The sequence below is a fragment of the Perognathus longimembris genome, chromosome 1 (genome assembly GCF_023159225.1).
Source record: "Perognathus longimembris pacificus isolate PPM17 chromosome 1, ASM2315922v1, whole genome shotgun sequence".
NCBI lineage: Eukaryota > Metazoa > Chordata > Mammalia > Rodentia > Heteromyidae > Perognathus > Perognathus longimembris.
In genome coordinates, this window is record NC_063161.1 from 104,229,958 (window position 1) to 104,243,386 (window position 13,429).

A 13,429-nucleotide genomic window follows, 5' to 3' on the forward strand; every position below is an offset into this window, starting at 1 on the left:
TTTCTCTCAACCATTGAGCCATAGTTACTCTGAGCTGGTACAGGGCCTTTCACTGAAATGGTAACAAGGTGAATTTTATAGAAAACATCTAGTTACATTGCCAGTCCCATGCTTTTAAGTTGTATGTACAAGTGCAAAACCTCAACAATCAAACTTTTTTAGTATCTAAGTCAAATATCCCAAGGGATTGCTATGTAATCAGAAATGCATGTACCACTATTTAGACAATAAAGGCACCTTTTCTGATATAACCAATTAGTACGAGAAATTCAGCATTGCCTAAACTAAATGTGTCACCTTCTGCTCTGTGGCTGTGGTGACAACACTAGAGACACCTGGAGATCCTCAAAGCACAGGGTCACACCTGCTCCATGGTAAACAACTCGTGAGTGGAACCACGCCGTTCCCAGAAGAAGATTGAATTCTCTAGCAACGAGGAGAGGATTGAATCCAACAATCTTCCCGTGTTGTTGGAGGTCCAAATCGTGAGCCAAATAAGTTGGCTTTCCCCTCAAAGAATAAAAATTTAAAAAGCAAAAACCCTGAAGTCAGTTATCTATTTCTACTCCTCCTAGATGTCCAAGAGTCAATTCTATTCCATTCCAAATTAGGGAAGGGGTGAGTTAGCAATATACCCAGACAAGCTGTTGCAGTAATTCTTAGTTTTACGAAATTTAATGGAAGCCAAACAAAATTTTCAAATAATAATGATCAATATGTATAACTGGCCATCATTTTTTTTAAATCACTACATACCTTTTTTATTACACAATTTAGTTGATATGACGCCAAAGCCTCCTCATCCTGGGATTGAAACACCAGATATTTAATTTTGACTACAAAGCAACATTCACATAACAATATGACAACATTCTGGAACAAGTTATATTAAAAAGTCAAATGAACAGAGAACATTCCACTGGTAACTCATACATAGTTGTTACAAAAATAAGAACTCCATGTTCAGAAGTGGATTCCTTTCTGTGCTTGATTTCCATGGTGGGTTAAGGACTTTGTCTGTGTTGAATTATATGTGTGTGTGTGTGTGTGTGTGTGTGTGTGTGTGTGTGTGTGTGTGTGTGTGTGTCAGTGAGTTCATAACCTCAAAAGCTCACAAGGGCCGCAGGGTCTCCCCACCCACACACCCAGGCATTAATTCTGCATCTACAGTGATTTAAAAAGAGCCCACAAAACTGATACTTCAAATTGTGATGTTTTATTTCCTGTGGTTTCTCCTTTGTGAATGTTTCTCCCATCCCTGGGGAAGAAGCCTGTTTGTTTGAAGTCTTAGGAAATAACTTATTCAGGGCATCTGAGGCAGCAGGAAGAGGAAAGAGAGGCTGGGAGTCACCCTCTTCCCTCCAGCATCCTGCTGACCCCAGCATCCTGCTGTGCTGGCCTACCTGGTCTTGAGTCTCCCACACAGTCCCCCTGCCTCCTCTGATCCTGCACAGCACACCGTCTGTACCACGTGGTGCCTTGCATCAGCTGTTCCAGCTGACACACATGCACTAGATACAGTGTCATCCTCCACCACCCTCAGGTTTTCTACTAGATTATAAACTCAAGCAGGTCTTCCTAGGTTTACTTCTCTATCCTGGGAGCCTAGTTCAGAGAGCTTGCCTCAGGGAACAAAGGCATTCACAGCCAGGAATGTTAGAAAGGCAAGGGGCTGTGTTGACCCAGGAACCCAGTATGCTACCAGTGGGCACAGCCTCCTTTATGGTGCAGGGAGCATTAGTGCTGCTAGATAAAGATGTGAGGGGTTTTTTTTGTTTGTTTTTGCCAGTCATGGAGCTTGAACTCTGGGCCTGGGCACCGTCCCTGAGCTCTTCAGCTCAAGGCTAATGTTCTCTCACATACTTTCTTTCCCTGGCTGGCTCTGAGCCTCAATCCTCAGGTCTCAGCTTCCTGAGTAGCTAGGATTACAGGTGTGAGCCACTGGTGGCCAGCAAGTGTGAGGTTTGAGGTGCTTTACTTTTTTTCTCCTTTCTCTTCTTTTTTACTTTTTATTTGTGTGTGAGTGCCAGTGATAGGGCTTGAACTCAGAGCCTGGCACTGTCCCTGAGTTTCTTTTGCTCAAGGCTGGTGCTCTATCACTTGCACCACAGCCCCACTTCTAGCCTTTTGATGGTTAATTGGACTTACGGACTTTCCTACTTGGGCTGGCTTCAAACTACAATTCTCTCATCTCAGGCCCTGAATAGCTGGGATTGCATGGATTAGCCACTTGGATTAGCCTGGCTATTTTTTACTTTTGTCCTACCTCTGTCTTTTCTTTTTCGTGTCTTCCCTGCTGGCTTCTCTTTCCTCTTGTCCTCTGCCATGGCCCACTGTGCCCTATTCCTGCTCCCTTTGTGTTGAGACCCATATCCTACAGCATCTAGGGCCCCTCCTCTCTGTGTCTATGGATGCCAGGGCCTGCCAATCAACTCTCAAGGCTTGTGTGACTTCTAGTTGTCTTTGTTAATTACAAAACCCTAGGAGTCCCAGGGTACAGAGAACACAGCCAAACTGTGTGTGGACATACCCACAGAAGAGATGCATGTCATTTTAATCAATGTGAGTATAGTGTGTTGTGTGTGGTGTGTGTGTGTGTGTATACATGTGCAATTTGCATTCATCAGTCTTAGAATAAAGTTGCAAAATTTTGGCTGCTATAAAATATGCCCATTTAAAAACTGCATTTGTTGCTTGCAAACTTATAAATATGTATAAACTCCATTATAAATATATTGCGTCTGGCAGATGGCATTTTATTTGCCAGCAACAGTTGCATGGAGCTGGAAGTGCTTATTAATTCTTCATTTTTATTTTATTTATTTATTTTATTTTGTATGTGTATTTATGTGTGCTGGTACCAGGGCTTGAACACAGGGCTGGGCCCCATTCCTTAGCCATTTTCCTCAAGGCTACTGCTGCTCTACCACTTTAGCCATACCTCCACTTCTGGCTTTTTTCTGGCTAATTGGAGCTAAGAGCCTCTTGAGTTTGTCTGCCCAGGCTGGCTTCCTCAGATCTCAGCCTCTTAAGTAGCTAGGATTACAGGCCTGAGCCACCAGTACCTAGCTGAATTCTCCATCTCTATAGTCATAGCATGGATCCTGGTATCTATGACACAAAGTGAAATGAAAACTTAATCATAAAAAGAAGCTATGAGTAGGAGCCAGGAAAACCAAAAACTTTCATCAGTTGATGGTTCTCAAAGTCAAGACTCTTGATGGTCTTATCTGTACCCCTTCAAAATGTATTTGCAATGCAAATTCTCAGGTCCCCTGAGTCAGGAGCTCAGCAAACAGAGCCCTGTGATTCGCCTGTGAACCTACAAACAGAGGGATCTGATGTCAACCTGCCACTCCAAGCCTATTCATTAGAACACTTGCCTCTGTCCAGGGCCATCCCCCAGTTGTAAAGAGTGCCCAGGCATGTGTAAGACTGTTCAGAAGTTGTCCCTGTTGTATAGCCAAGCTCTGATCTCGGAAGCAAAACAGGCCTGGAAAATGCTTGAATGAGAGAAATTGTCTCTGGAAACAACTTTCACCAATAGTGAGCTAGGTGGAGAACATCTGATTTCCTGAGATACCACTGAGGTGTGTTCAGTCCTGTCTTTCAGGACTTCCTCATGGGCTGAGGCCCCTGTTGGCCACAGCAGGGAGACTCACTTGGGAGTGTCAGCTATCACTCTATCTATTGCTGAGGTCACCATCTCAACAAACTAAAGTCTCTTTGGGGTTGGCTTCTGGAGGACTGCAAATAAGACAGAGGAAGTAGAAGCCTTGCCTCTTTATTGAGAGGGAGACTAAATGTAAAGCTGGGAAAATGGAGTGCCCAGTATCCATAAAGGAATTTGGGAAGTGTTGCATTGTTTCTTAAAGTCAGCACTGACTGATGCCACCTCTGACAGGTCACACAGCTCCAGGTTCCTCCAGCTGATCTAGCAAAGGCACCTTCCCTGTTGATCTCATGTGAAGCCAGAGATTTGTAATCTGTTCTGGGCATGGGGGCGTATCTACTTTGTCTTTCTTAGAGAACACATTTAAACACTCCAGGAGAAGCAGTTTTATATTGACACTGCAAAGATTAATCTGGATGCAATGCTGTATTTTGCAGTCTTTCCATAACCCTTCTACCTACTTCCAATCTGGCTGCTGCCATGCACAGGAAGGAGATTACAGATAGCCTACAACCTTGGGCCCACTGTTCAAGAGAGTCCATGTGTGTTTTTATGAATGGATCTCAAAAGGTAACTGTTTAGGAATGGCACACATTCATCAACCCCTAACACTGTCATGGTAGGAACCACGTATGTCCTGCACTGTGGAGAAAGCCACAGCTCAGAGAAATCCACCCTAAAGCCAGTCATTCCCTGGCTGTGTTGGAGCTAAGGCTGAACACAGAAATGCACTGTGGCTACTACTCCCCCACACAGGTCTGGTAGCCCAGGCTTCAGCTCAGCCCAACAGCAAGGGAAGATGACACTGGCACCAAGTTGCAACTGAAACAGAGCAAAAGGATGTCCACTCTAAAGTCTCACTTACCTAAGGGAGCTACATGATGTCTGAGACTCTTGGGGAGAAAGCTTTACTTCAGAAGCCATGGCACCTGCAGGCCCTCAAGGATAAACATGGAGCCTGAGCATGCATGAACCATGACATTATGTCCTTGGGCTCTTTGGGCTCTATTCCTCTCTGGGTCTTTGTCTCCATGGTTTGTCACATTCTATAATTTCATTTGAAATTATCCACTGCTTTGCCACTGGATTCCTTCAGAGATGCCATGTATGGTTTATGTCATGACATATGTGGTAGTAGTCCATCTGCCTCAACACTGAAAATGGTCAGAATCAGAAAGCTGCTCATTGAGTCTGAGCAGGCACCTAGTCTTGTGGTCCTTCAAATATAGGAAGTATCAGTCATGGCAGCTTAAGCTCAAGGTGGAAAATTGAGTGCTTTGGCTGTATCATTTATCAGATTGGCCTGCTACTGGGCAACATTGAGAGCCAGCCTGGGTGGTTAAGAGTCATAGTGGACTGGATCGTGATGAACAATTCCATAGGGCACCCAGCCAGTCTCACCCAGACATGGATGCCACTTAAAATGTGCTAATTTACCCAGAAGAGTAGGGGTAGCTGGGAGGGGGCAGTAGTCTGCAGAGCCACTGCTCAGGGCAGAGAGGGGCCGCTTTAAGACTGCAAGACCCCATCTTGCACTCCCAGAATGGAGGCAGCATGGCCTGGACACATTCCATAGGCCCAAGGTAGCCTAGCCTGGCGCACAGCCACTGGGCCTCGAGAGTCAGAGCCCTTGAATGCACGGCAGAGCATGATTCTGCCGGCATTTGCTGTTAGCCACCTGCTCCACCCAGGCAGAGATGGAGTCTGAGAATCCTGGGGGAGAGTGGCCAGGCTGAGTAGGAAGGAGGCTGTGCTGCGATTACCTCCAAATCCTGTGCTCCGGGCAGCATAGCAGACCTCAGGGAGGGCGGCGGAGTGAGCAGGCTGGCTCTGCTGCCTGCTAATCACATGACCTGGAGCAAGCCTTGGTTTCCCCATGTGTGAGTGAGGCTCCTGGGAACACCTCATCATGTGGCTCTTGAAGAAAGAGGTGAGAGAATGCTCATGGGCCCCAATACACTTTACCAACAGAAGGGGGAAAAGATGTGAGCACTGTCATCTGCTCTGATTAAAAAGAACTCATCTTTTCACTTGGTAATGATTTCAACCTGATAATCAGAGATCAAAATTCTATATTTTGAATTAATATTGTAAATAAAATATTGATCCAGCACTTTACATTTTCTAAATTATCATGCAAAAATATTATGTATATAGCTCATCATCCTCAAAATCAGCATAACTGCAAAGAAGAGAGCTGATATTAATGTGGATGACATATTTTTTCCACTCTCAAGAGGAACATAAGGTGGAACAAGTTTTAGAGTCCTTATAGGTCTTAACTTCTTCTAGTTCCCTTACTACTTTGCTAGTACCCCTAAACTAGCAGAATTTTGGTCTTACACAATGTTGAAAAGATGTAATTTGATACATTCTTAGATGTAGAATATTTACATACAAGAGGGTCAGATGTATGTGGGCGTAAGTGTGGGTATAAGTGTGGGTGTGTGTATCATAACTTCTCAGGGATCTGAGTGCCTGATGATGCTTGGATTTACCCCACAGTTTCCATGGTCATGAACAAGAGTCTGAGCTGGTTGCTACCCACATCCTAACTGAGCCTCTGGCTCCAGACCCCTTGGAACAGGTCATCCATGTGCCTGAAAAGCATCATTCAGGAAACAGTAGGCAGTCTACCCCAGTGCCACACTCTCCTGAGTTCCAATTTGCTACAGAACATTCAGGGAGATATACTAAATCCATGGGCCCTCAAAGCCCCATATCTCTAAAGAAGCCTTCACACACAAAGGATTTGTATGTGATTTGTTCCAGCCCATCCTGACAAGTTAGCTCCACCTATCACAAAGCAGAACAGGATGGATACACTTAGTATCAGAACTTTGCAGAATCATAACATGCCATTATTTTTGTTTTCCTTTAACTCCTTTTAAGGAATGCAATTTATCACTATCCAACCGTCAGCATGGGCAGAACATTTTTTTGGTTCAACTAGCCACAGGTGCCAGGTGCCAGGTGCCACAGGATCTGATGGGGATTAGAGCCATATGAAGAGGTGCTAACCCGAAGATGAGTCACCTCTTTCTGTCTCAAAAGCTGTCGAATCTATGTAACATCTATGGGGCCGTCACAGGCCAAATATTTTTTTAAAAGTCATAAAAATTGTCAACTTACTGACTCGAGGAGAGCCATCATAGAATGATGACTTTTGATTTGGAAGGTATAATGTTGAAAGTGGGGGCTCTGGGACACATACCCACTGCATAGAGTGACCAGAAAACTTGTAGAGGCAGCAAGGCTTTGGAGCCTTAACCCAAGCACACACAGATCCAGGAATCATGAATGGTGTGTGTGTGTGTGTGTGTGTGTGTGTGTGTTCACACTGTGTACTGTCTGAGTGTCTACACTTGTCTTTGCATGGTTCTTTCCCATGCTCCCCCCCCCCCCCCCCCGCCCACTGACTTCAAGAGTAAGTTGTGGCGATTTCACTGGCAGCTTCTCCAAGCAATCTGTAGCCAAGACACTAACTAGAAAGGTATCCAGACCAAGAATCTGTCTCAGGGGTCATCCAGAGACATGTATGTCATCTGTACGTGTAAGAGTAAGGAAGCCCTTTGTCAATCAAGGTCTTGACTAGTGACCTATATTTTGTGGTAGATTTAGTGTTAAGTCCTCAAGAACCCCAAACACTACTTGGGCCAAATGGTAGCAAGTAGCCATGCTCTCTGTATGACCTGGAAGGGCTGGAGTGCCACCTGCTGCAGTGAGTTGTCCTGCTAGGAAACCCCATGCAGATGATGGTGCATGAGTGGGGCACAGACATCAGTCCAGCAAGCTGACAGAGGAGGCTTGTTCCCCCGCAGCCACCAACTGTCTGAGCCAGAGCTCATACAATACTTAGAACATAGGGTTAGATATCACTTAGGCAGCACATTGCCTTGTTCTGTCACCATTCTGTGTAGGGTGCAGCTTCCTGCTTGCCTCTTCCCCTCAATTTGTGCTTATTTGGGTAATGCTTCAGGTTAAACCTTCCTAGTGAAACTTTCCAGTGGAATAGATCAGGTGAGTTAAATTTCTGCCTCTACAACTACAGTGACATTTCTTTTTTTTCCTTCTTCATTAAAAACATACACCACAGAACATGAGTCTTACATCTTTCTTAATCTTAAAAATATAAATATAGAGGGATCATTTGTACAGGATGTATAGATATGTACACTTTTAATATGCATATGAGAAATCTGTGATAAATTTATGAAGGAAACCTTCTTTTCCCCAAAGGAGACCAGAGGCAGAGGCCTCAGGTCCCACAGCCAATTCCAACAGACCCCCAGGTCCTTCTGACCTGGTGTTCAGCCTTGGGAGAGGGCAGGCAGGCTCACTGTTTCCTCTCCACTGGCTGCTGGAGGCAGAGCTCACTCCCAGCAGAGACAATGGGCAGACTGCTCTCCAGGTGGTGGTGGATGAGGTGGCTGATACTGTCGAAGACCCTGTCTTTTGTCCGAATCTGCAGAGAAAATGAAGAGGAGATTGAGCTCAGTCATGGGCATAAAGAGAACACAGATAGTGTGCTTAGAATCAGCTGGATTATCTGAGTTGGTCCAGAAGAGCAAACAGCGTGTGTGAGGGTGAGGGGCAATCTTCCTGGATCCCAAGGTCTCTCTGTGCCTTAGAAATGATTTCTGCACAGGCCCTGCTCAGTGTGTTGTATCTGCCCATTTCTGTAAGATGGAACCATGGAATGCCCCAGTTCATTGCTTTATGGGCCCTGCCTGACTTATTAGTTTCCTTCCCAACCCAACTGGGACAAGAAATTAGAAATCTCAGCTAGTGAAATATGATAAGTGAAGGAAATAGAATATATGAAGATTAAGGAGGAAATAAAACTGCCTTCTTCATAGATTGCACGTGTCCATGAAGCAAATCTAAGTTGACAACAATGAACTTTAACTCATAAACAGTTATTATTAATGTTGAAAGATAATGAGGGAGGGGAGGTAGCACTGTTCAAAAAGAAATGTACTCATTGCCTAACTTGTGTAACTGTACCCTCTCTGTATATTACCTTTACAATAAAATTTAAAACAAGAAAGGGATAGTAAAAGATTTAAGGAAAGAAAAGAAAAAGGTTGCAAGGTACAAAGTTAATATACAAAATTCAATAGTTTTTCTGTGTACCAGAAATTTGAAATTTACAGCCCAGTACCATTAGCATGCTCAAAAACAAAACACTTATTCAATGAGTTACTTAAGTATGGATATGATGAAATATATAAATACATTGTGAAGAAACCTACAAAAATCTGATGGGAGAAATCAAAGAACCCGATAAAAGGAGAACACATTATATCTTCATGGACACAAAGACCCAATATTATCAACACGTCAATTCTTCCCAAATCCAATGTCATCTCAATAAAAATCTTTGCAAATTATATTCAAGGTACCACCAAGATTTTTCTTTAGTTTAAATGGAGAGAAAAATATCCCAAGTAATCAATATGCTATTGAAAAAGAATGAATTTGGAGGCTGATCCCTACTCAGTTTTATGATAGAATATAAACTGCAGCAATCCATATACTTTGGTATCGGCAGAAGGATAAACAAATCAGTGGAACAGAATAGGGATCCATACAACTATAGTCAACTGAACTTTACTAGGAACAAAAGAAACACAATGGATAAAAGAGAGAGTTTTTGGTATGTGTGCTGGTACTGGGGCTTGAACTCAGTGCTTTGCACACTCTCCCTTCACTTTTTTGCTTAAGGCTACCACTTGAACCACAAATTCATTCCTGGAGTTTTACTGGTTAGTTGGAGGTAAGATTATCATGGATTTGTCTGCCCAGGTGGCTTCAAAGTGGGGTTCTCAGGTCTCAGTCTCCTGAGTATCTATAGGATTACAAGCATGAACTGCAGCATTCAGCTAAGACAGTATGTTTAACAGATAGTCTGAAACCGCTGGGCATCGACCTGAGAAAAGTAGAGAGAAAGAGAGATTATATATATAATTAACTGAAGATAATGGGAGGGGTATGGCTCAAATGGTAGAGTGCATGCTTAGCAAGCATGTGGCCTTGAGTTCAAACTCCAGTACTACCAAGCACAAAAATTAACTCAGACTTACAGACTTGCACAGAAAACTATTAAACTCTAAGAAAAGAACAGTAAAATAACTAAACAACCTTGGATTTTGCAATAACCTTTTAGGTCAAGATATTTTAAAAAACACAGACTAGGATAGAAAAATCTTTAAAAATACATAGGATAAAAGACTTCTAGCAGAAAAATAATGACATATTAAAAGGAAGCAAAAGAAAACAAATAATCCAAGTAAAAATTGTTTGAAGAACTGAAGAGACTCCTCATCAAAGAAGACAGTTGGTAAATAAGCATATGAAATGTTTCCTATATTGGGCATTATTAAGAGGATACAGCCTAAAACAACAGCAAGATATTATTATATCATGCCTATGAGAATAACCAAAGTCTAGACCACTGACAACATCAGTACCGGGAAAAAAGTCAAGCAACAGTCACCCCATCACTGCCTGTGGGAATGCAAAATGGCACAGCCACAGACAATTCAGTGGCTTCTTAGAAGCAAACACACTCTTATTATATGGTCCCGTAAACATGCTTCTTGAAAGTACCCAAAGGAGTTGAGACCTTTATGTCTACGCAAAAACCTGTACACAGATGTTTGAAGCAGCTTTATTCATAATTTCCAAACCTTGAAAGCAGACAAGATATCCTGATAGGTAAATACATAAATTGTGGTTTGTCCATTCATTGGACAGTAATTCAGCATGATAAAAGTAAGGAGCCAGGAGAAGAAATGGAACAAACTAAAATGCATGTTACTAACTGAAAGAAGCCAATCTGAAAATTCCACATACTGTATGATTCCAATTATGTGACACTCTGAAAAATGAAAAATTGTGAGGGTAATAAATAAATCAATGAGTACCAAGGTTTCCTGTGAAGGGAGGGGAATGAGTAGAAGACACAGGATTTTTAGGACAATGAAACTACTCTGTATTATACTGTATAGGTGATATACATTGTTATACATTTGTTCAAAGCCACAAAATGTACAGCACCAAGAATGAACCCTAGGGTAAACTGTGGGTTTTGAGATGGTGTTGGTTACAAACAGATAGTTCTGTGTGGTGGATGTTGAAGGTGGGTGATTAAGGGGAAGTGAGCCTCCCACATAAAATCTCTGGTCTGCCAGGTCAGTTTTGCTGCAAACCAAAAACTTCTTTTAAAAAATGAAGTCTATTCAAAACCAAGACTGTCAGAAAGAACATGAGCTGTTTGTCTCTCCGAGCTTAGCTCACTAAACACGATTTGTTCTAGTTTCACCCATTTCCCTGCAAATGACATTATTTTATTTTTTCTAATGGCTGTGTAAAATTTATTGTGTTTAGACAATGGAATTTTATGCCTCTATCAGAAAGAATGACATTGCCCCATTTGTAAGGAAATGGAAGGACTTGGAAAAAATTATACTAAGTGAAGTGAGCCAGACCCAAAGAAACATGGACTCTATGGTCTCCCTTATTGGGAATAATTAGCACAGGTCTAGGCAAGTCACAGCAGAGGATGACAAGAGCCCAATAGCTATGCCCTTATGATCACATAAGATGATGCTAAGTGAAATGAACTCCATTTTATAGAAATGACTGTTATATCACAGTTGTAACTACTTTCAACATCCCATGCGTATCTGTAGTTTCTACTATTGATGATGTTCGTGTATCACCTTCTTGTGATTGTATCTACACTATCTCTGTAATCTTATCTGAGTGTATGGGAAACAGTGTGTACTGGTATTAGAATTAGGAAATTGAAAGGGAATACCAAAATTGAGAGACAAAGGGTAAAATAAGAGAAACAACAACAAAAGCAATACTTGCAAAACTGTTTGGTATAAGTGAACTGAACACCTCAGGGGGGGAAAGGGGGAGGGGGGAGGGGGGGTATGAGGGACAAGGTAACAAACAGTACAAGAAATGTATCCAATGCCTAACGTATGAAACTGTAACCTCTCTGTACATCAGTTTTATAATAAAAACTTTTAAAAAATTTATTGTGTTTAGGTACAACATTTTTTGATCCACTCATCTAATGTGGAAGTTAGATCTAAAATGCACTGGGATATGATGAACTATAGGATTCTAGATATGCACACACAGTGAGACCAAAGGACTCTTAAGAGAGAATCACAAAGGTGCAAACACAAAGATGTCTCATCATATTTATATAAAAAATAAAAAAGGCCCCAAACTAAACTGTGCTGCTTAAGAGTGTTGAATAAGAGAAGGCTTTGGTAAGAACAGATAAAAGAGGTGGATAAGATTTGGTAAAGAAGTAAAAGCAAGTTCTCCCTTCTTTTATTTTTTTAATTTTATAAAAATTCTCTCTCAGGCGGGGATGTAGCTCAGTAACAAAGTGCTTGCCTAGCAAGTGCAATGTCCTGGGGTCGATCCTCAGTACTAAAAAAGAAAAGACAAAAAAATACAGTTTTTTTTTTAAAAAACCTTAAAAATTCTCTCTCTGTCTGTGTGTGTGTGTGTGTGTGTGTGTGTGTGTGTGTGTGTGTGTGTGTACTGCTACTACTAGGGCTTAAACTCAGGACCTGGGTACTGTTTCAGGCTCAACACTAGCTCTCTACCACTTGAGTCCCACCTCTTCTTTTTGGTGGTTAATAGGAGTCTCATGGAGTAATGGGTTGGCTTTGACCCATGATCTTCAGATCTCAGCCTCCTAGTAATTAGGGCTACAGGTAGGAGCCTCTGGTGCCCAGCAGGGGGTGGCTTTTGTGAGAAGAATGCACAAGCACTAGGGAAAGGCTACAAACAAGATTCCCTGGGTAGCTACATCTCTGCATCAACAGTGATTAAGTCCCTCATTGTGGGACACTTACAGGCTGGGGTGAAGCTCTGCTGTCTGGGCTCTGTACACTCAGTGGTCATCACAAAGATCTGGTGGAAAAAGTCTTAGGGGAAGCCTCTTGCTCTTTGGCGGTGCATGTGAGCTTTCCAAAGCATTTAGAGTCTGAAGTGCAGCAACAATCCAGGGAGCTAAAGGCCTTGACTGCCCTCATCTGGTTACTTTACAATGACCTTCCAGGCCCTTGCAAGATCCACACATGGCTACCCCAGCCATTTAGAGTGGCAGTATGCTTGCAGTACTGGGTTTGTAGTTTCCATTCTTTCTTTTTTAAAAGTTATTATAAAGGTGATATACAGCATAGTTACAATTACATAAGTCAGGTAATGAGTACCTTTCTTTTGGGACAATGTCACCCCTTCTCTCGCCATTTTTCCTTCCCATCTCCACCCACAAGTAGTATAGCTGATTTTTAACCTAGTGTCTAGTGTATACCACTGCTGCATTTGTCCCTTCATTTCTGTGTCCCCCACCCTTGCCCTTCAAAAGACAGATAAAGGAACAAACAAGACAAAAAGAAAAGAAAACAAAAACAACAAAGAAAAAAATCCTCTTGTTAACATTTCCTGGAGTTAGTTTCAATTTATATATATATATATATATATATATATATATTTTTTTTATGATCAGAGGCACATAGGCATTGTGCCTTTGTGTATCTCCTCTATAAGTAGCCTCTTTTGGTCACACGGTGTGTGAAGGCTTAGAGTCATGTAAAATTTATCATATCCTGGTATATTTAGATCTAGCTTCCACATATGGGAAATAACATGTGCCATTTGTCTCTCTCAGTTGGGCTTACCTCATTTAATATGATTTGTTCCAGATCCATCCATTTC

At 42.2% G+C, this 13,429-nt stretch overlaps 1 protein-coding gene across 1 annotated transcript in view; it reads right to left on the reverse strand.

The window, feature by feature from the left end:
* Positions 1-8,002: 8,002 nt before the first annotated feature.
* Positions 8,003-13,429, reverse strand: part of Shc3 (SHC adaptor protein 3) — a 153,504-nt gene continuing 148,077 nt past the window's right edge. The window contains exon 12 of the mRNA XM_048351966.1: positions 8,003-8,138. Coding sequence (XP_048207923.1) covers positions 8,010-8,138 — 129 coding nt within the window. The 3' untranslated portion in view covers positions 8,003-8,009. The remainder of the gene's footprint in view (positions 8,139-13,429) is intronic.